This window comes from Solanum tuberosum, unplaced genomic scaffold (genome assembly GCF_000226075.1).
Source record: "Solanum tuberosum cultivar DM 1-3 516 R44 unplaced genomic scaffold, SolTub_3.0 scf00315, whole genome shotgun sequence".
Taxonomy (NCBI): domain Eukaryota; kingdom Viridiplantae; phylum Streptophyta; class Magnoliopsida; order Solanales; family Solanaceae; genus Solanum; species Solanum tuberosum.
The window spans coordinates 540,883-558,997 of NW_006239239.1; the positions used below are offsets into that span (position 1 = coordinate 540,883).

Sequence of the window (18,115 nt, forward strand, 5' to 3'; positions counted from 1 at the left end):
TTTATAATTTTTTCTAGGCCACTTATTTCAAGGTTTTCACCTATTGGATTTTTTTTTTGACCATATAGATTTAAATTCATAAGGGCCAAAAGTAACAATTTGAAGCTTTTCTTGACTTGAAGACTTGGCTTGCATTTGAGAAGAATCGTGATTTGAAAACATAGCTTAAATTTGAAGAGCTTCAAAACTTGAGACTTAGCACGAATTTGATGAGCTTCATGACATGCATTTTAGATTCGTGCGTCGAGAAGCATTTTGACTTGAAGATTTTCCTCGAATTTGATGAGCTTTGAAACTTGAAGATTCAACAGAATTGAGGAAATACATAAAGTCCCCATTGAACTTAGACCTTATTTTGAAGTAGACACTTAAAGTTTGCGGAAGTCCTATTACCCCATTAAACTATTTTTTACCAGACTAAATATAGCATTTTGACCCGCTTTCGCATCTGTTGTGTTTTCACGTTTTTGGGACGCGTGAGTATTTTAAAAAACAACCCCAAACAAATATAAAGCAGCCATGTGGCATTGTAAATTGAATTCTTTACTTTTTTAAAAAAAACCCATCTTCCCCAAAATTAATTCAAACACCATTGACAGCCATTGAAGCTGCTACAGTGTCATGGCGAGTAAGGACTGCAATATTTCTCTAACTTTGATTCACTTTCGCAAGATGAGTACTACATTAATTCATCAACAACCTTTGAATTTCTGACTTTTCAATAAAACCCATTTTCAAAATATATGAATCACTACAAAATTCACTTACAATGTAAAATAAACTTTTTTTCAAAAAAAATTCAAATAACTAACCTATGAGCCTTCACTTCTTCGTTTCGACACCACTATTCAACAAATTTCAACTAGCAATGTTACCAACTAGCTTCGCCTCATGAAGTTTCTTAGGGTTTTGATCGGTCAAAGAGAGAGACGAGGGTAGGTGAAAGTGAAATGGGTTGGAAGTTTCTTAGGATTTGGGTTATAGGTTAAAAAATGAATGGGTTAGGATAAAACCCGGCCTTTGTTAAATGGGTTGGAGGTGTGGCACACACTCTTGGATTGAGAACACTAATGGTGAAAAAATGATGTATTTATTGTGCTTTTGAATGGTTTCGTGGGGTAATAGGACCCCCGCAAACTTAAGGTGTCTACTTAAAAAAAGGTATAAGTTCCATGGGGTAATGAACTTTATGACATGCATTTTTGGCTCATGCGTCGAGGATCATTTTGATTTGAAGATTTTGCTTGAATTTGACGAGCTTTGAGACTTGAAGATTCTGCTCCAATTTGAGAAACTTTTTGTCTTGAAAACTTAGTTCAAATTTGATGTGCTTTATGACATATATTTTTTTGACTTGTGCGTCAATGAACATTTTGATTTGAAGGTTTTGCTCGAATTTGATGAGCTTTGAAACTTGAAGATTTTGCTCAATTTTGAGAAGTCTCATGACTTAAAGACAACTTGAACTCAACGAACTTCACGACATGGAGTATTTATCTCGGATTTGATGAGTTTTACGCCATGAAGACTTAGCTTGAATTTGATGAGCTATAAGTATTTTGATTTGAAGACTTAACTTGAATTTGAGGAGCTTTGGAGTTCGAAAATTTAGCTTGAATTTGATGAGTTTTATGACATGCATTTTAGGCTCGTGCATCGATGAGCATTATGATTTGCAGTTTAGGCTCGTACATCAAGGAGCATGTCAACTTACATAGACTCTTCACTTTCGGTTTCGGATGAAAACTTGTCCTCATCCTCAATGTCAATTTATTTTCTTTGTAAGTTTCAAAGTTGGACAACTCCTTATCTCCATTTGAAGTCATACTCAGTTTCATATCATGAGCACGCGTTGCTAGTTTTTCAAACGTTTTAGGCTTTATGCCTTGCAATATGTAACGAAGATCCCAATGCATACCTTGGATGCATATTTCGATCCCAGAAGTTTCACTAAGGCGATCTTTGCAGTTAAGGCTCAAGCTCCTCCAGCGATTTATGAAGTCAATGACTTGTTCATCATTTCTTTGACGGGCGTTTGCAATTTCTATCATGCTCACAACGCGCCTTGTGCTATAGAAGCGATTGAGGAATTCTTTCTCCATTTGTTTCCAACTATCAATGGAACCAGACTCAAGGTCCGTGTACCAATCGAAAGCATTTCCCTTAAGGGAGCGAACAAACTGTTTGACGAGGTAGTCACCGTATGTTCCAACATTGTTGCAGGTTTCAATGAAGTGTGCTATGTGTTGTTTTGAATTTCCATTGCCGTCGAATTGCTGCAACTTAGGAGGTTGATAGCCAACGTGTATTTTTAGGTTATCAATTCTCTGAGAATACGGCTTTGCATATGTGAGAGGAGACTTTGACGTGCACTCAGATTTATCATTGATAGCCTCTTTTATGAATCCTTCAATTTGTCAATAGGAATCAGTCCTTCGGCAGACACTTGAAACTCGTTGATAATTGTTTCTTGTTTTGCGGAGGACTCTATTTTCTCCTGAGTTTCATGAAGCATTGCACATAATTGAGTGGATTCTCTTTTCTCCATATTCTCCATCATGTTTGTCAACTTGGTAATTTGGATGTCTTGACCTTTGATGTACATTGATAGGCCTTCAACTGCTTTCGTCAAATATGCAAGTTGTTTTTCTATGGTAGAAGTTTCGACCACCATCATGTGCATTATCATCGTAGGTGATGGAGAATAATCCGTGTACCAATCGAAAGCATTTCCCTTAAGGGAGCGAACAAACTGTTTGACGAGGTAGTCACCGTATGTTCCAACATTGTTGCAGGTTTCAATGAAGTGTGCTATGTGTTGTTTTGAATTTCCATTGCCGTCGAATTGCTGCAACTTAGGAGGTTGATAGCCAACATGTATTTTTATGTCATCAATTCTTTGGGAATACGACTTTAAATATATGAGAGAAGACTTAGACGTGGACTCAGATTTATCTTTGATAGCCTCTTTGATGAAATAATTCAATTTGTTAACATGAATCAGACCTTCGGCAAACACTTGAAACTCCTCGATGATTGTTTCTTGTTTTGTGAAGGACTCTGTTTTCTCCTGAGTTTTATAAAGATTTTCACATAATTGAGTGGATTCTCTTTTCTCCATGTTCTCCATCATGTTTGTCAACTTGGTAATTTGGACGTCTTAACCTTTGATGTGCTTTGATAGGCCTTCAACTGCTTTCGTCAAATATGCAAGTTGTTTTTCTATGGTAGAAGTTTCGACCACCATCATGTGCATTATCATCGTAGGTGATGGAGAATAATATTGATTTTCCCAAACATGATATGCAAACATGTTGTTTGGGGTAGATCCTGTGCTTAAGACATCATTGACGGCTGCATCGAATGACGTTTTGGATATAGATAGGCTCAATCGGGCAAGAACCCTCTCGACCATCTCAGCGATGGATTCTTTTGCGGCTTTTGCAGGAGACTGTACACATTTTGGAGATGAACCAAAGACAATAGCAGCAGATTCAGACGACACTTGGGAGGCTTGTTGTCGTAGCAATTTGGCTTGGTTCCTTGTGACAGGTCTCATGCTTCCCGCAGTAATATCAAGGATGTTTTCCTCACCAATGCAAAATTTGGATCCATCATTTTTTGCGGATGCAGATGCAGATGCAGATACAGGTGCAGATCCAAATTTAAATGCAGATGCAGATTTTGAGTTGATCTTCTTTAAAGTCATCTCGGCGTTTTTGAACTTTGATTTTCTTAAAGAGAAGAGATGAGAGGTAAAGATTGTCCCACTGGGCATGCCAATTTGTAAGCATCTAAAGTTTCAATCCTGAAATATAGCAAACAGAAAAGGAAAATAGCAAGCAAACAACAATATTTGTATTTGAATTTATGCGAAGGTTACAATCTTTATAAAATCTTTAAGAAAAAATATGTAATCCCCTGATTCTTCTCTTCAATGATGTTCTTGATTTGATGGAATACTTGCGGCTCAACTTTTGGAGCGAAGACTTCTTTGTACTTGCAGCTCAACACTTGGAGCGAAGACTTCTTTGTATGCACTTCTTTGTACTTGCGGCTCAACACTTGGAGCGAAGACTTCTTTCTATGCAGAAGACTTGCAGATCACCACTGAAGAGCAATGATTCTCTATGTATTTCTACGTGTCTTCTTCTTTTCTTCCTCCTTTCTTCTGGTCTTATGAAGACCTATTTATATAGGCTTGAGCTAGGGTTTTAGGTGTATTTTTGTCCAAGCAATTTTGGTCCTTGGGCTTGAAGAACATGAGTTGGGCTTGTCTTGTCAACTTAATGGACTGACCCAAATGTGACTTGGACTTTATTTAAGTCATATATTTTGACTTAAATATTAATCCGACTTTATTAACCAGTAATTTGACTTGGTCAATATATCATGAATTTATGGATTAATCCAAAATTTAATATGGATTTATCAATAAAATTTCACTATCTACAATGACCCCCTTGAGTAGAGTCATGTCAAAGTGCAATGATAGACCTTTTGAGTTCAGAATCAGCACCGACCACCAATCTACCCTTCCACCTCAACTGATTGTTATGCCAAATAAAATATTTATAGAGAAATGTCTTCACCTTAGCAATAATTCCTTGCAATGATTGATCAGAGCTCCAAGAAGCTTTAATCTGATCCAATAGAGAGTTATGAGGACTAAGCAATGACGTTGCCAATAACTCAGCATTAGGTTTCCTGGACAAAGCATCATCAACTTTGTTCTCAATCCCTTTCTTGTATTCAATACAAAAATCAAAAGCCATAAGCTTGGAGATGCAAGCCACTTGGAAATCAGTATGGATATGCTGATTCAACAGATATTTCAATGCTTTTTGATCAGTTTTGACAATGAACTGCCTTCCTAACAAGTGATGAGACCATTTCGAAACAACAAAAATGAGTACTAACAACTCTCTATCATAGACACACATAACTTGATGTCTGGGAGCTAAAGACTTGCTAATGAAAGCAATTGGATGCCCTTTCTGCATCAACACAACTCCAATACGTTTGTCATTAGCATCTGTCTCCACAATAAACGATTGCCCATAATCAGGCATTGCCAGAACAAGAGCAAACGCCATAGTTAATTTTAGCTTTTCAAATGCCTTGGTGGCAGCATCACTCCATAAGAACCCCTCTTTTTTTAGTAAGTCGTGTAATGGTCTACAGAATGCCCCAAATCCTTTTATGAACTTTTTGTAATACCCAGCAAGACCTAAAAACCCTCTTAACTGTTTAAGGTTAATAGGTAGCGGCCACGGCTGAACAACCAATATTTTCTTCGAATCAGTAGTTACACTATCTGCACTAATAATATAGCCTAAATAATCTACCTTAGGCACACTAAAAGCACAGTTAGACATTTTAGCATACAACTGATGTTGAATCATAAGATCAAATACAACCTTAACATAATCAATATGAGTAGCCATAGTTTTGCTGAAATTCAAGATATCATCAAAGAAAACTAACACTGATTTCCGCAATAATGGTTTGAAGACCGAGTTCATAAGGCCTTGAAATGAAGATGGAGCATTAGTCAAGCCAAAAAGCATAACCAAGAATTCATAATGCTCTTCATGAGTCCTGAAGGTTGTTTTATATGTATCACCCTCAATCATCCTTAATTGGTGATAGCCAACTCTAAGATCTATCTTAGAAAATACAGAAGCTCCACATAATTCCTATTACAGATCTTCAATAATGGCTATAGGAAATTTATCATTTACTGTCAATTGATTTAACTCCTTATAATCGACACATAACCTCCAACTTCCATCTTTTTTCCCTACTAACATCACAGGAGAAGTATAGGGACTGGTACTATGTTGGATTACTCCTTGATTTGACATCTTGAATTAGTTTTTCTATAATGTCCTTTTTTATACTAGGATATCTATATGGTCTTTTATTCACTGGGTTTGCAGATTCAATAGGAGGTATTTTATGATCAAATGATCCTCTATGAGGAGGTAGTGTAGTTGGTGCTTCAAAGATACTAGAACACTGTTGCACTAAGACAAATAATGCAGGATGTAACTTTATACCTTGTGTAGCATGTATGTTATGACAATATGTTTCTGGCACTTCAGTACTAACCACTTCCATCATGTAGAAGTGAGCTTCAAATCCCACTCGCTTGATCAAAGAACTGGTCATTGATGGTTTGAGTTGGCTACTGGATCCTCTCAATACATGTTTCTTCCCTTGATACATGAACTATATAGTTCTGTTTTTAAAATCAAACATAATTCTTCGAAGAGTATTTAACCATTGTACTCCCAATACAATATCCACATTTCCCAATGACAATAACAAGAAGTTGTATGAGAATGTAGTACCCTGTAGTAACCACTGAAAGTTCTTACAGACTGAAGCAGTTTGCACTTGTCTACCATCTGCTACACTAACAGATGGTTCATCTATAACACTAGCATTGCAACCTAACTTCTTAGCCACCTCCTAGTCAATGAAGTTATGGGTGTTTCCAGTGTCAATTAAAACTTGTAAGGGCCTCTTTTCATGATATCCAGTCACCCTAATGGTCTTAATAACCAATAGTTCCAGTGAAAGCTTGCAATGAAATATTCATGAGTTCATCCCCTGCTTGTGGACTTTCAATCACTTTTTGTACTACCTCATTTCCTTCCTACTCCATGAATCCATCATCTTCTAGTAACTCCACCATGAGCAACTGCTTGTTGGCTCTGCAATTATGTTCTACTACATACTTTTCATCACACAAAAAATCACAAGCCCTTGGCCCTTTTTGCATCCATCTCAGCTATAGTCAATCTTATAAACCTATTTGGCTTAACAAAATTAGATTGGTGTGTTGGTGGTTTTTGATAATTCTGAGACTTGAACTAATTTGGAGTAGGCAAAATAGCATTAGACCCTTTCTGAACTGATTTGAAACCCCGTGTATGAGCTTGAGCCTAAAAAACACCCTCATGTAGCCTAGTAACCTTATAAGCCTGCATTAAAGTCCTTGATGCTTAAATCTTGACTGCTTTGTTCAATTTTGGTTTCAACCTCCCTAAAAACAATTTATAGCATTCTCAGTTGATAGATTGACCCCTGTTAATAACCTATCAAATTATGTCTGGTAGTCCCTAACACTATAATTTTTAATGCCTCCATTGGATCTTCAAATCTTTCTCCAAATCGCTCATTCAAGGCCAAAACATACTCTGTCCAGGAAAGGTCATTACCAATATTTTGAGAATTCATATATGACCTGTGCCAAGCAATAACTTCACCATCCAGATGAATTGAAGCTAACTTAACCTTTTGCTCGAAAAGAACTTCATCCATAGAAAAAACTTGATCAACTTTGTACAACCAAGTACACAAATCACAACCAGAAAATCGAGTGAAAAAATTTCCATTACCATTATACCCAGATCCTCCTCCATGGAATCCTTGTTCCGACCTTCAGTATGAATCCCTACTGGACAACTCCTATTAGTTGAAGATTCTGCTCTTCCATGCTCTTTTTCTTTTTCCTTCAATGCCATAGAACCTAGGATTTTCTTGATTCCCAGAAGCTCCTTATCAGCTTGAATAGTCCTCTCGTATATACTTGACATTCCCTCAATTAGCTTTTGCAATTGATCTTGAATCTGAGAAAGTTTCTCATCAACTTCCTCACTTGATTTATTCTGATTTCTGTCACGAAATACCATGATTATTGAGCCGAGAATCAATGGCTCTGATACCAATTGATGCAATTAAGCAATCTGTAATGGAATTAGTTAATCTAGGAGATAGAACTAGAAAATGATGATAGCCAAATCCGGGTTATAATCGAGAATTGAGACTGGATTGAATGTAGAAAAGAAAGAAAGAATCATATATTATTTCATGAATGCCTCATCTTACCTGTAGTTGCTACATTTATAGAATTTAATCTAATAATAGAATCTGAATTTATAACTGTCACACTCTAACTAACTTGCCACATCACATACTATTTTTGCCACCTCAGCTCGTGTACACCTAACTTGTATCAATTGGTCTTATAGATGCATATAGAATAGTATCTAGAATCATCCTTACACAAGTATAAATAAAGATGACATTAGTCATTTGTAATCAACCCAATTCAAGAGTCTTTTTCCATAACCAAGTTCTCCTTTTCAAATTCTTCCTCTCCTTTCCAGCTTCGTCTTTTTTAATTGAATATTTCGATCCTAGTTAATGATCAAAAGAACCACGAAGTCATAAGAAAAGCAAACACATTAAGAGAAAATATCACTTGATTTGGGACATAACTTATAGGGGTGATTATGTGAGAGTTTTGAAAATTGAGTCAAAGAACAATTTGGCGAATCCATTTACAAAGAGTTTTAACGTAGCAAAATGTTTGATAATCACGTGGAAGGAATGTGTGTTAGAGTTGTGAGTGCATAGTTATAATTTAAGTGAGAGATTGTTAGAATATATTACTAACCATATGGTTTAAGGTATACTATTATCTTTTCATCCTATGTAAAGAATATTTATTTTGTTTACTTTGATTTAATAAAAAATTGTTTGAATAGATCATTGTGCCAACATATATGTCATTTACTTATATAGTAGATGATTTAGTGTATGTGGTTATTTAGCTCATACAAGAAAGATTAAAATTATCGATCCTTATAAATTATAAATTTATGTTCACAATCAAAGATGGAATTATACAAACATCTTGATGATTGTAACACAAGATTAAATATAATTTGATCTTGACTATGAGAATAGCTCCATTCCGAATTCTTGTGCTAATATATTTTTTGTATATTGAACAGATCAGGTAGAGATGCTTGTTTATATTCTGAATATTTGTAAACAACTTCTCTAGATTATTAAATGTACTTATACTCTTAATCTTTGATGTAGTTATAAGATCAAAGTAATTTATTTTATTATCTTGATCTATCAAAATGTGAAACTCTATCGTGGGTTAGTACATTCCTGATAAATTGGATGATAATAAATCACAAAATAATAATTAGTTGATAGAATTCATGTCTCAACCTTGAGATTGATGATGCCCCTTTATGATTGCTTATAAATTTCATGTGAAAAACTCTGCATCTAGATTTTATATCCACCACATGAAATAAGTTAAGTATAATAATAAAGAATTAAATTAATCAATAAATTAATTGTCACAAATTTAATCTAATCGATTGATAACGGTAATTCTAACATAGGGAGTTAAATAAAATTTAATGTTAGATTTCAAAATTAAATCTAGTGCAATTACATTTTTAGTGGAATAACCTGTAATTTATTATGGTAGAATTAATTGATTCATTTACAAATCAATAACGTAATTGGAAGACTCAATTATTAAATTTATGATCCATATTATGCTTGATTAATTAATGAATTTCGAAAAGAAAAAGAATATTCTAGAAGCAGTAATATCTACATGTTTTGACTATATTTAACTAGTATTCTAGAGTCACATTTGTAACGTTTTGAATATTCTAGAAGCAGTAATATCTACAGTAATATCATGTTTTTATTGTCTAGATATCATGTAAGTTTTATTGATTGTTGACATGCTTTCGTTTCAATCTTTACTAGTTTCATATATGATGTAAGGTAATTTCTTCTTGTGATATATATATCTTTGATTCCTTTTTAATATTTTTTTTTAATAAAATGATTAATTTCTACTTTCTACATAATAATTGTCATCTTAAGGTACTCATAACATCCGAATCTATCACTTTGATTCATTTTTTCAAGTAAAACATTAGATATCTTCTCATAATCTATAGTTTTTACTTGAATCTTGTCAAGAATTTTGAACATCGCGTTTTTGAAAATTCTTGTGTTGTTCCTTCAAATTTCACATATTCTTATTTCTATTTTTTTTAGATTCTTCTCTATTTTTGCTTTTGCACTATTCAACTTTAAATTTGAAATCTCCCTAACCTAGTTGTTATCAACAGCCGTAATATAATTTAATAATTATTCTAAGCTCACATTTATGCACACCTTATATTTCACAAATATATGCACATGATTTTTCAGGATAAATTTCACTGGTGGTCATCCAACTTTGAGTTTATCACACAAAAATTATAGTTTTACTTTTTGTCACATAAAAATAATTCAATTTAAAATTTATCACATAGAAATTACTTGTTTTTGATTTTTTATTGCGTAAAAGTCATTTAATTTTAACCAAGTTAATTAAAAAATAAATTACACTAATTTTTTATATTTTGTATCATTAATATATCATGAGTACTCTCTCTTTAATGAATCCACCCATATTTTTACCCATATCAAATATGGGCGGGTTGAATTATTACCCATTTTATGTTAACCCATTTTCAACCCGTCCAAATTTGACCCTACCGTCCATTTACCACCACTAATCTTGACTATGGGAATAGCTCCATTCCGAATTCTTTTGCTAATGTATTTTGTGTGTGTATTGAACGGATCAAGTAGAGATACTTGTTTATATTCTAAATATTTATAAACAACTTCTCTAGATTATTAAATGTACTTATACTCTTAATCTTGACATAATTGTATGGTCAAAGGAATTTATTTTATTATCTTGATCTATCAAAAGATGAAATCCTATCGTGGGTTAATACATTCTTGATAGATTGGATGATAATAATATTAATGAAATAATAATTAGTTGATAAAAATCATGTCGCAACCTTTAACTGATGATGCCTCTTTATGATTGCTTATAAATTTCATGTGAAAATTATGCATCTAGATTTTATATCCATCATATGAAATAAGTTAAGTATAATAATAAGGAATTAAATTAATCAATTAATTAAATTGAGGTGAAAATCACTTTCATCTCCCAACTTTGTTTCAAAAATCAAACTCCCCCCTCAACTTTGAACAATAATCAAACTTCCCCCTTTATTATATGTATTGCTCATTTTACCCTTGTTATGCCACATATATGTAATACCTCTTTATATTGTATATAATTTATTTTTTAACGTAGGTTTTTATAACTTTTTCTTTAAGTTCGTTAACATTTTAAGTAGAATAATATTTTTATAAATTTGTTACAAAATGTAATGTTATTTTATGACTGTTATTTCAATATAGATAATATGCATTAGCGTGTGTATATACGACTATTATTACTTTATGCAATTATTTAATATTAAGGGTAGAAATAAAAATATTTAAAAATTCTTTTGATTTCATTAATTGGATAAGTAAATCGAAACAACTATTTTTAGAATGAAGGTCAAATAATATAAATAGCGGGGACATTCTCTATTGCATATATAAATAAACATGTTTTGATTGACATTAATGGAGTGTTACATAAATTATAGTTTAAAATCTATATAAATTGACCTTAATTAAATTAATTACTTTGTATTTCTTACATCGAAATATATTTGTATAGCTATTATTCTCTGATATTTTCGCTTATATGAATAAATATTAGAGTTTGGATTATTATTAATAAAAATATTATTTTTTCGTTATGCTAATTTACTTCATTATAAAACATCATTAGCTTATATACTTAATTTATATTTCTCACTTTTTTCGTCCAAGAGAAAAGGTTTATGCTTTATGAAAAAATTGTTACATGAATTCAAGAAAATGATAATGTCATGATTTTTAAAGAACTAAAAAAAGCTAATAATGAAAGAGTATGATAGACATTTTAAAATTTTAATTAGGATAAACGGAGGAGTTTGATTATTGTTTAAAGTTGAGGGGGGGGAGTTTTATTTTAAAAGCAAAATTTGGGGTGAAAATGATTTTCACCCATTAAATTTTCATTTAATCTAATTGATTGATATCGATAATTCTAACATAGGAAGTTAAGTAAAACTTAATGTTTGATTTCAAGCTTAAATTGAGCAGTGTAATTACGAATATTTAGTGAAATAATCTGTAATTTATTATGGTAGAATTAATTCATTTACGAATCAATAACGTAATTGGAAGACTCTATTATTAAATCTGTGATCCATACTATGCTTGATTAGTTAATAAATTTTGAAAAGAAAAAAATATTTTAAAAGCACTAATATCTACAAGTTTTGACTGTATTTAACTGGTTTTGTAGAATCAGATTTGTAACGTTTTAAATGATATAAAATTTTAAAACGCACATAGCCTTTTTGGAGAAAAAAGGTTCCTTCATTGGAGAAATTGATCTGATTTTAGTAGAAAGTTGCAGACTTAAATAGCTTTGCTTTGAATGAACTGTGCAATGACTTCAAGAGGTTAGTAATTTCTCAATCACGTTTTTATTATCTAGATATCATATAAGTTTTATTGATTATTGACATGCTTCCGTTTCAACCTTTACATATAAGGTAATTTATTTTTGTGATATATATCTTTGGTTTCTGTTTGGTATTTTTTATAAAACGACTAGTTTCTACTTTCTACTTTTTACGTACTAATTATTGTCTTAATGTACTAGTAAAATAGTCAAGATCCAGATCTATCATTTTGATTCATTTTCTCAAGTAAAATCATTAAATTTCTTTTCATAAATCTATATGTTTTTACTTGAATCTAGTCAAGAATTTTGAACATGTTTTTTTTTAATATTCTTGAGTTGTTCCTTCACATTTCGCATATCCTTATTTCTAATTTATATATTCTTCTCTATTTTTGCTTTTGCGTATTCAATTCTAAATTGAGGATCTCCCTAACCTAATAGTTATCAATAGCCATGATATAATTTGATAATAATTTTAATCCCACATTTATGTGCACCTTATATTTCACAAAAATCTGATGGTCATCTAATTCTGAATTTATCACACAAAAGTTATATTTCTACTTATTGTCACATAAAAGTCATTCAATTTAAAATTTATCACACAAAAATTACTCATTTTCTAACTTTTATCGCGTAAAAGTCATTTAATTTTAGCCAAGTTAATTAAAAAATAAAATATACCTATTTTTTTATATTGTATCGTAAATATACCACGACTACACTAGTAGATGGTTAACTCATAAAACATACTAAATGGAACTATCAAACTAAATTGTGGAACTATACTTCTGTGTAAAACTTGCCCAAATTTGGAGATTTAAAATACTTAGCGATGTTATGTCGACTTTGAAGTTTTGTGTGCGACGTGTTTATCTTCTCGGGTGCTTTCGTTAGGACCAACTTGAAAATTATCTAAATACACAATTTATTTTATTATATTCTCTAAAATTCTTATCATTTGAAAAAATTACATAATCCCTACTCTCTCCTATTTTCGGATACATCACTTTACGCGATGTATCAATTGGATACATCACTATACACAATGTATCAGAACGTACACGATGTATCGAAACGCTTCGGATACGTCACTTTACGCGATGTACAGATCGGATACATCACTATACTCGATGTATCGAGATGTACATGATGTATCGGGACATTGAGTGATGTATCCGAAACTGAGAGGCGATGTATCAGGACGTTGAACAATGTATCCAAATCAAGATGTGATGTACTAAGACGTTTTGGAATGTATTCGAATTTCAACAAATTTAAAAAAAAATTGTAATTTGAAAAGAGTAAGAATATGATGTAATTAACTCGTTTAACACTAATTACAAAATCAGAAGATTTGTGTATAATGTGTAATTTGTAAGCTTGTGGTACAATTTTCATTATTCTATGGCTTTAATTATTTTAGTTTGGGGATTGTGGACATGAGTGCATCAACATGTTTATTACTAACAGACATTTTAATTTCTTGGCTATTATTGTCCATTCCAATAAAGTCATAGCTTCTTTATGAAGTTTAGTTGCTGTAAATATACTAGAATTAATTAGTATAATTAAGAGTAAGCTTTAGATGTAATATAATACATGTTCATGAGTGCAAGTTGCCAGTGGGGTTTACTTATCTATTTCTTTACTCCTTCATTTTATTTTATTTTATTAATATTAATTAATACACTTTATATTTCTTGTGAGAAAATATTTATCCACATAACTCATATTTTGAGTTTGTTATTCAGTTTAGCCAATATTTGTGTATAATTTTATATATTATTGTATTTTTTTATTACAAGATTGATACATTATATATAATATTTTTTTAATATAATATTATTTATTAGAATACGTGACATAATATTTTATGTTGCTTAATATATGGAATTGGTCTGTAGCAGACAACCAACCAGACTAAAATATTATTGTTAGCAAAAGGATTAGAGTCTTTCGATCAAAATAATACGGTTTTCTTTTTCTTCATATTATCTGTCTTTTTTATTTTTACACATTCTTTTAGAAGATATTTAATAATCTCAAATCATTTCTAAACTACCTTTTATGTTTTCTCGAAAAAACATCTCACTTAAGTAACATTTCATTAATTAGGTAATAAGAATGAATTTTTGACAAAAAAAACATTGATAAATGACTTTTTATTTTTCTTAATTTTATATATTTTTAAATAAATTTAATTATTATCAAAACCAGTTATACAGTAAAACTACTAAATTAATACTCGATAAATTAATAATCTTTCTAAGATAATATTTTTCTTCGGTCTCAACTTGAGTCAATGAAAAAAACCACTCATTCCGATAAGATAATAAGATAATATATTATTTTCAAAAGACACCTATATAAATATATGGTTTCATTAATATTATAAATTAATAATTCTTTAAAATATAAATATGTCTAAGACAAGTAAGTAAAATATGACTCTATTGTTTTGTTTTTTTAATTAAAATTGAAATCTAGTTGAAGTTCATCTTTAACTATTCTTATTGCATTCAAAAATTTCGATGTTGCCACGACTGCAAATCTTTTTAAGTGCACGAGGAATGATCTCTTTTGTACTCACATAATAATTTACGTATTTGATATGTCATTGTTGATTTTATGACACTTTTTAAATGAGAAGTCATTTCTGGATATAGTGTTTAAACAAATTTCCTTTGTTGCTCTTATAGTTTATCCTCTCACCATCATACATTGAATATATTTTAGTAAAGATACAATGAATAATATTAATTTGATTATTAAGAAACAATGAGCATTATGTATAATGAATTTATTTTTACAATGAATCATTTAACAAAAAAAAATTTACAATGAATCACACACACATTGTACTTTATATTTCATAATTTTTCTAAAGTATAAATTCAATAAATATGATAATAATTGAATAAGATATAATGATTTTGATGGTCTCACCTATATTGATTTAATGAGGTTTTACTATATATGGAATCAGAAAAGATCATTTAGTACTGATGTATTGGCTGTGTATAAAAAAATTAAATTATACAATCTTTCATATTACTCCCTCCGTCCCATATTATAAGTCACCCATTTCTAAAAATAGTTGGACCACAATATATGTCATTTTATAAAATTTATGCATAAATTACCATATTTTGCCCATTATACCCTTGATTGATTAATTAATTAATCTTGAAAATGTATTTACTTTGATTAACCTAGGAAATCTACAAGTAATTAATTTCATTGGGAGAGTACTTCATTCATTAATTAACTACTTTCTTTATTCATTACTTATTCTATAAAATCTGATTTTGAAAAAAAAAACATCAACAAACAAATTAAAATAAAAGATGAAGAAAATTCAAAATAATCTTGAAAGTTGAAGCTTCAACAAATTTTATCAAGGAAGATGACATTTCAAAAGTTCAAAGGATATAAAATAGAAGACTCAACCAAAACATGTGAAGGCCAAATTGAGAAAAATCAAGATCCAAATAAAGGAGTTATGCACCATTTAAATACAAAAAACAAATGATTTGTCGAACTAGAACTAAATTCATTTGTCGTCTAATTTCATTATCAATAACATCAGATTCAGCAGGAAAATTTAGATCAATTTGAAGTAATGGAATTTGAATTATTTTGTGATGTTGTCATGTTTGCTTTAAGAATTTATATATAAAAATATATTAAAAAAAACATTTTACACAAAATATATAGAAAAATTGAGGTGGGAAAAACTTGATTTTTTTAATTTTTTGGATCAATTGGTGAAAAAATTTGGCTTCAAAAAGTAAAATTTAAATAGTCATCCAAATGCATTTATATTTTTGAAATCTAACATTTCATCATTTATTATAAAGTTGTCATAAACAAACATTAAATAAGGTCATAAGGGTAAAATTATCTTATTTCTTAATGCAAATGCAAATGGAAAAGATGACTTATAATATGGGACGGAGGGAGTATTAAGCAGTAGATAATAACAAACTTCCTTATATCACACGTTAAAAATTGACTACGTAGTGTGACCCCATATAACTTACTTTCCATGTAAAACTTGATGAGATTGAGAGTTGAGACCCCTTCACATATTTTTTCATGTGTCTGATCTTGTTTGTATGCAGAAAAATCAAAGCGAGTGGAGATGGACAATTACCCGAAGATATTAGCTAATAATTTCAATAGCAATATGGAAGAAGAAGAAGAAGAATCGGCGTTCATTGAAATGGATCCTTCACTTTCTCCTTCTAAGAGATTCTCTAATGTTAATCGACATGATTTCAATTTTGCGATATCTGATCAGGAGGAATTGATAATGAAAAATAATATGGCGGAGCCTTCGAGTTCTGATGAACAAGTGCTGCATAAGGTTGGGATATTTCAGAAATTGTTGGATTTTCTGAAGAAAATGAGTTTTGGGTGCAAAAGTGGTACTAGTACAAAGGTGCTGGATGGACCAATGTTAATGAAGAAGTGGGAAAGTTCTGAAGGAACATCTTTGACTCCAAGGACAAGTATAGCTAATTATTCTGAAGAGGATTGGCGCAGATCTTGTGATTCTGAGGCATCTATTTATGAAGCTGTTCTTCATTGCAAAAGAACTATTAATGGTATATATATATCTCATACTCATCAACTTCTTCTCTATATTTAATGACTTAATTAATTTCGCCCTATATTTAAATAAAAAGTAAGGTTTTCTTTAGTAATTAATTTGATCCAGATCTCCGATCCATTCTTCTTACCGCTCCTCAATCAAATTCATAACTGTTTTTGCTTGTGTGTTCTCTCTTTATATGATTTTAAACGATTCTCATATCATAAGTTAAATTTGGCAATTTATTTACTTTACAATATTGGTATTAAATTTTATTTGTCTAGTTTTGAACATGTTGGACATGTTAGAAGAATGAGTTGTTGTATCTCTAGTATGTACATTCTTTTACAATTTTCTATCTCATGAACTAAAATTTTGGATTGAGTTTATTATAGGTCTAAAAAGCATTTTCTTGATAGTTTATACTACTACTTCTATTAGTTTGGTATTAAGAAGTATTAATATATAGTTAATGCATATATAAACTACAATTATTATACACTACAATAAAAGATACATTTAATGGCAATAGATTTTTTTTACAAACATTTAGCGATAATTGAGTTCAAGTCATTATATTCATAGTTACTAAAACCTTTAACAACATTTATATTAGAGTGTTGGTTGTACATATTCAGATCATATTATTACTGCTTAATAATTGCCGCTAACATACCTCCTTTATTCATTATACTGATAGTTAAAACTTAATTTGTCTATTTCAGGTGATGAGTAATAAGTGAAGGTTTTTTCCAGTACTAGCAAGGAAGAAATGAAAGTCTACTTGAATGATATATAGAAGAAAGAAATTAAGAAAAAAAGACAAGAGATGTATGAAAAATATTTTTTTTGTGTTGTTGAAAGTTTTGAGGAGACAGAGAATCTTAATGACTCACATTGTTTGTCCTTGTGTTTTCCCCTTTTCTCTCAAGGAACAATCACTTTCCGACTTGGAAAATGTCTTGCTTTCTGCTTTGTAAAGTCATATATGTAATGATATTTTTATACTCTGGTTTTAATTTATGTGACGTTATTTATTATATATGAATTATTTTTTAAAAAACTTTTAAAATTTATAATTTTAAAGGTGTCATAATATTTGTATATCTAGAAGACTTTTAAAACTTAAAATGTCGATATATGATGAGACAACAATCATCTATGCATCAGCTTCAAACAAATTTGAATTTTGGAGTTCATTTTATATCATCATCATAAAAAAATTGATAATGTTACTATTAGAAAAATCATATTGT

The 18,115-nt window shown here is 30.7% G+C and overlaps 1 protein-coding gene across 1 annotated transcript; it reads left to right on the forward strand.

The window, feature by feature from the left end:
- The first annotated feature begins 16,254 nt into the window (after window positions 1-16,254).
- LOC102578828 (probable membrane-associated kinase regulator 6) lies at window positions 16,255-17,889 on the forward strand. Its single transcript, XM_006360126.2, has 2 exons — window positions 16,255-16,872; window positions 17,585-17,889. Exons 1-2 carry the CDS (start codon window positions 16,407-16,409, stop codon window positions 17,593-17,595), a joined length of 477 nt encoding a protein of 158 aa, XP_006360188.2. The 5' UTR covers window positions 16,255-16,406; the 3' UTR covers window positions 17,596-17,889.
- Window positions 17,890-18,115: the final 226 nt, after the last annotated feature.

Bases quoted from the DNA above. Each gene is read 5' to 3' on its own strand.
- LOC102578828 (XM_006360126.2), top strand. From the start codon at position 16,407: ATGGACAATTACCCGAAGATATTAGCTAATAATTTCAATAGCAATATG.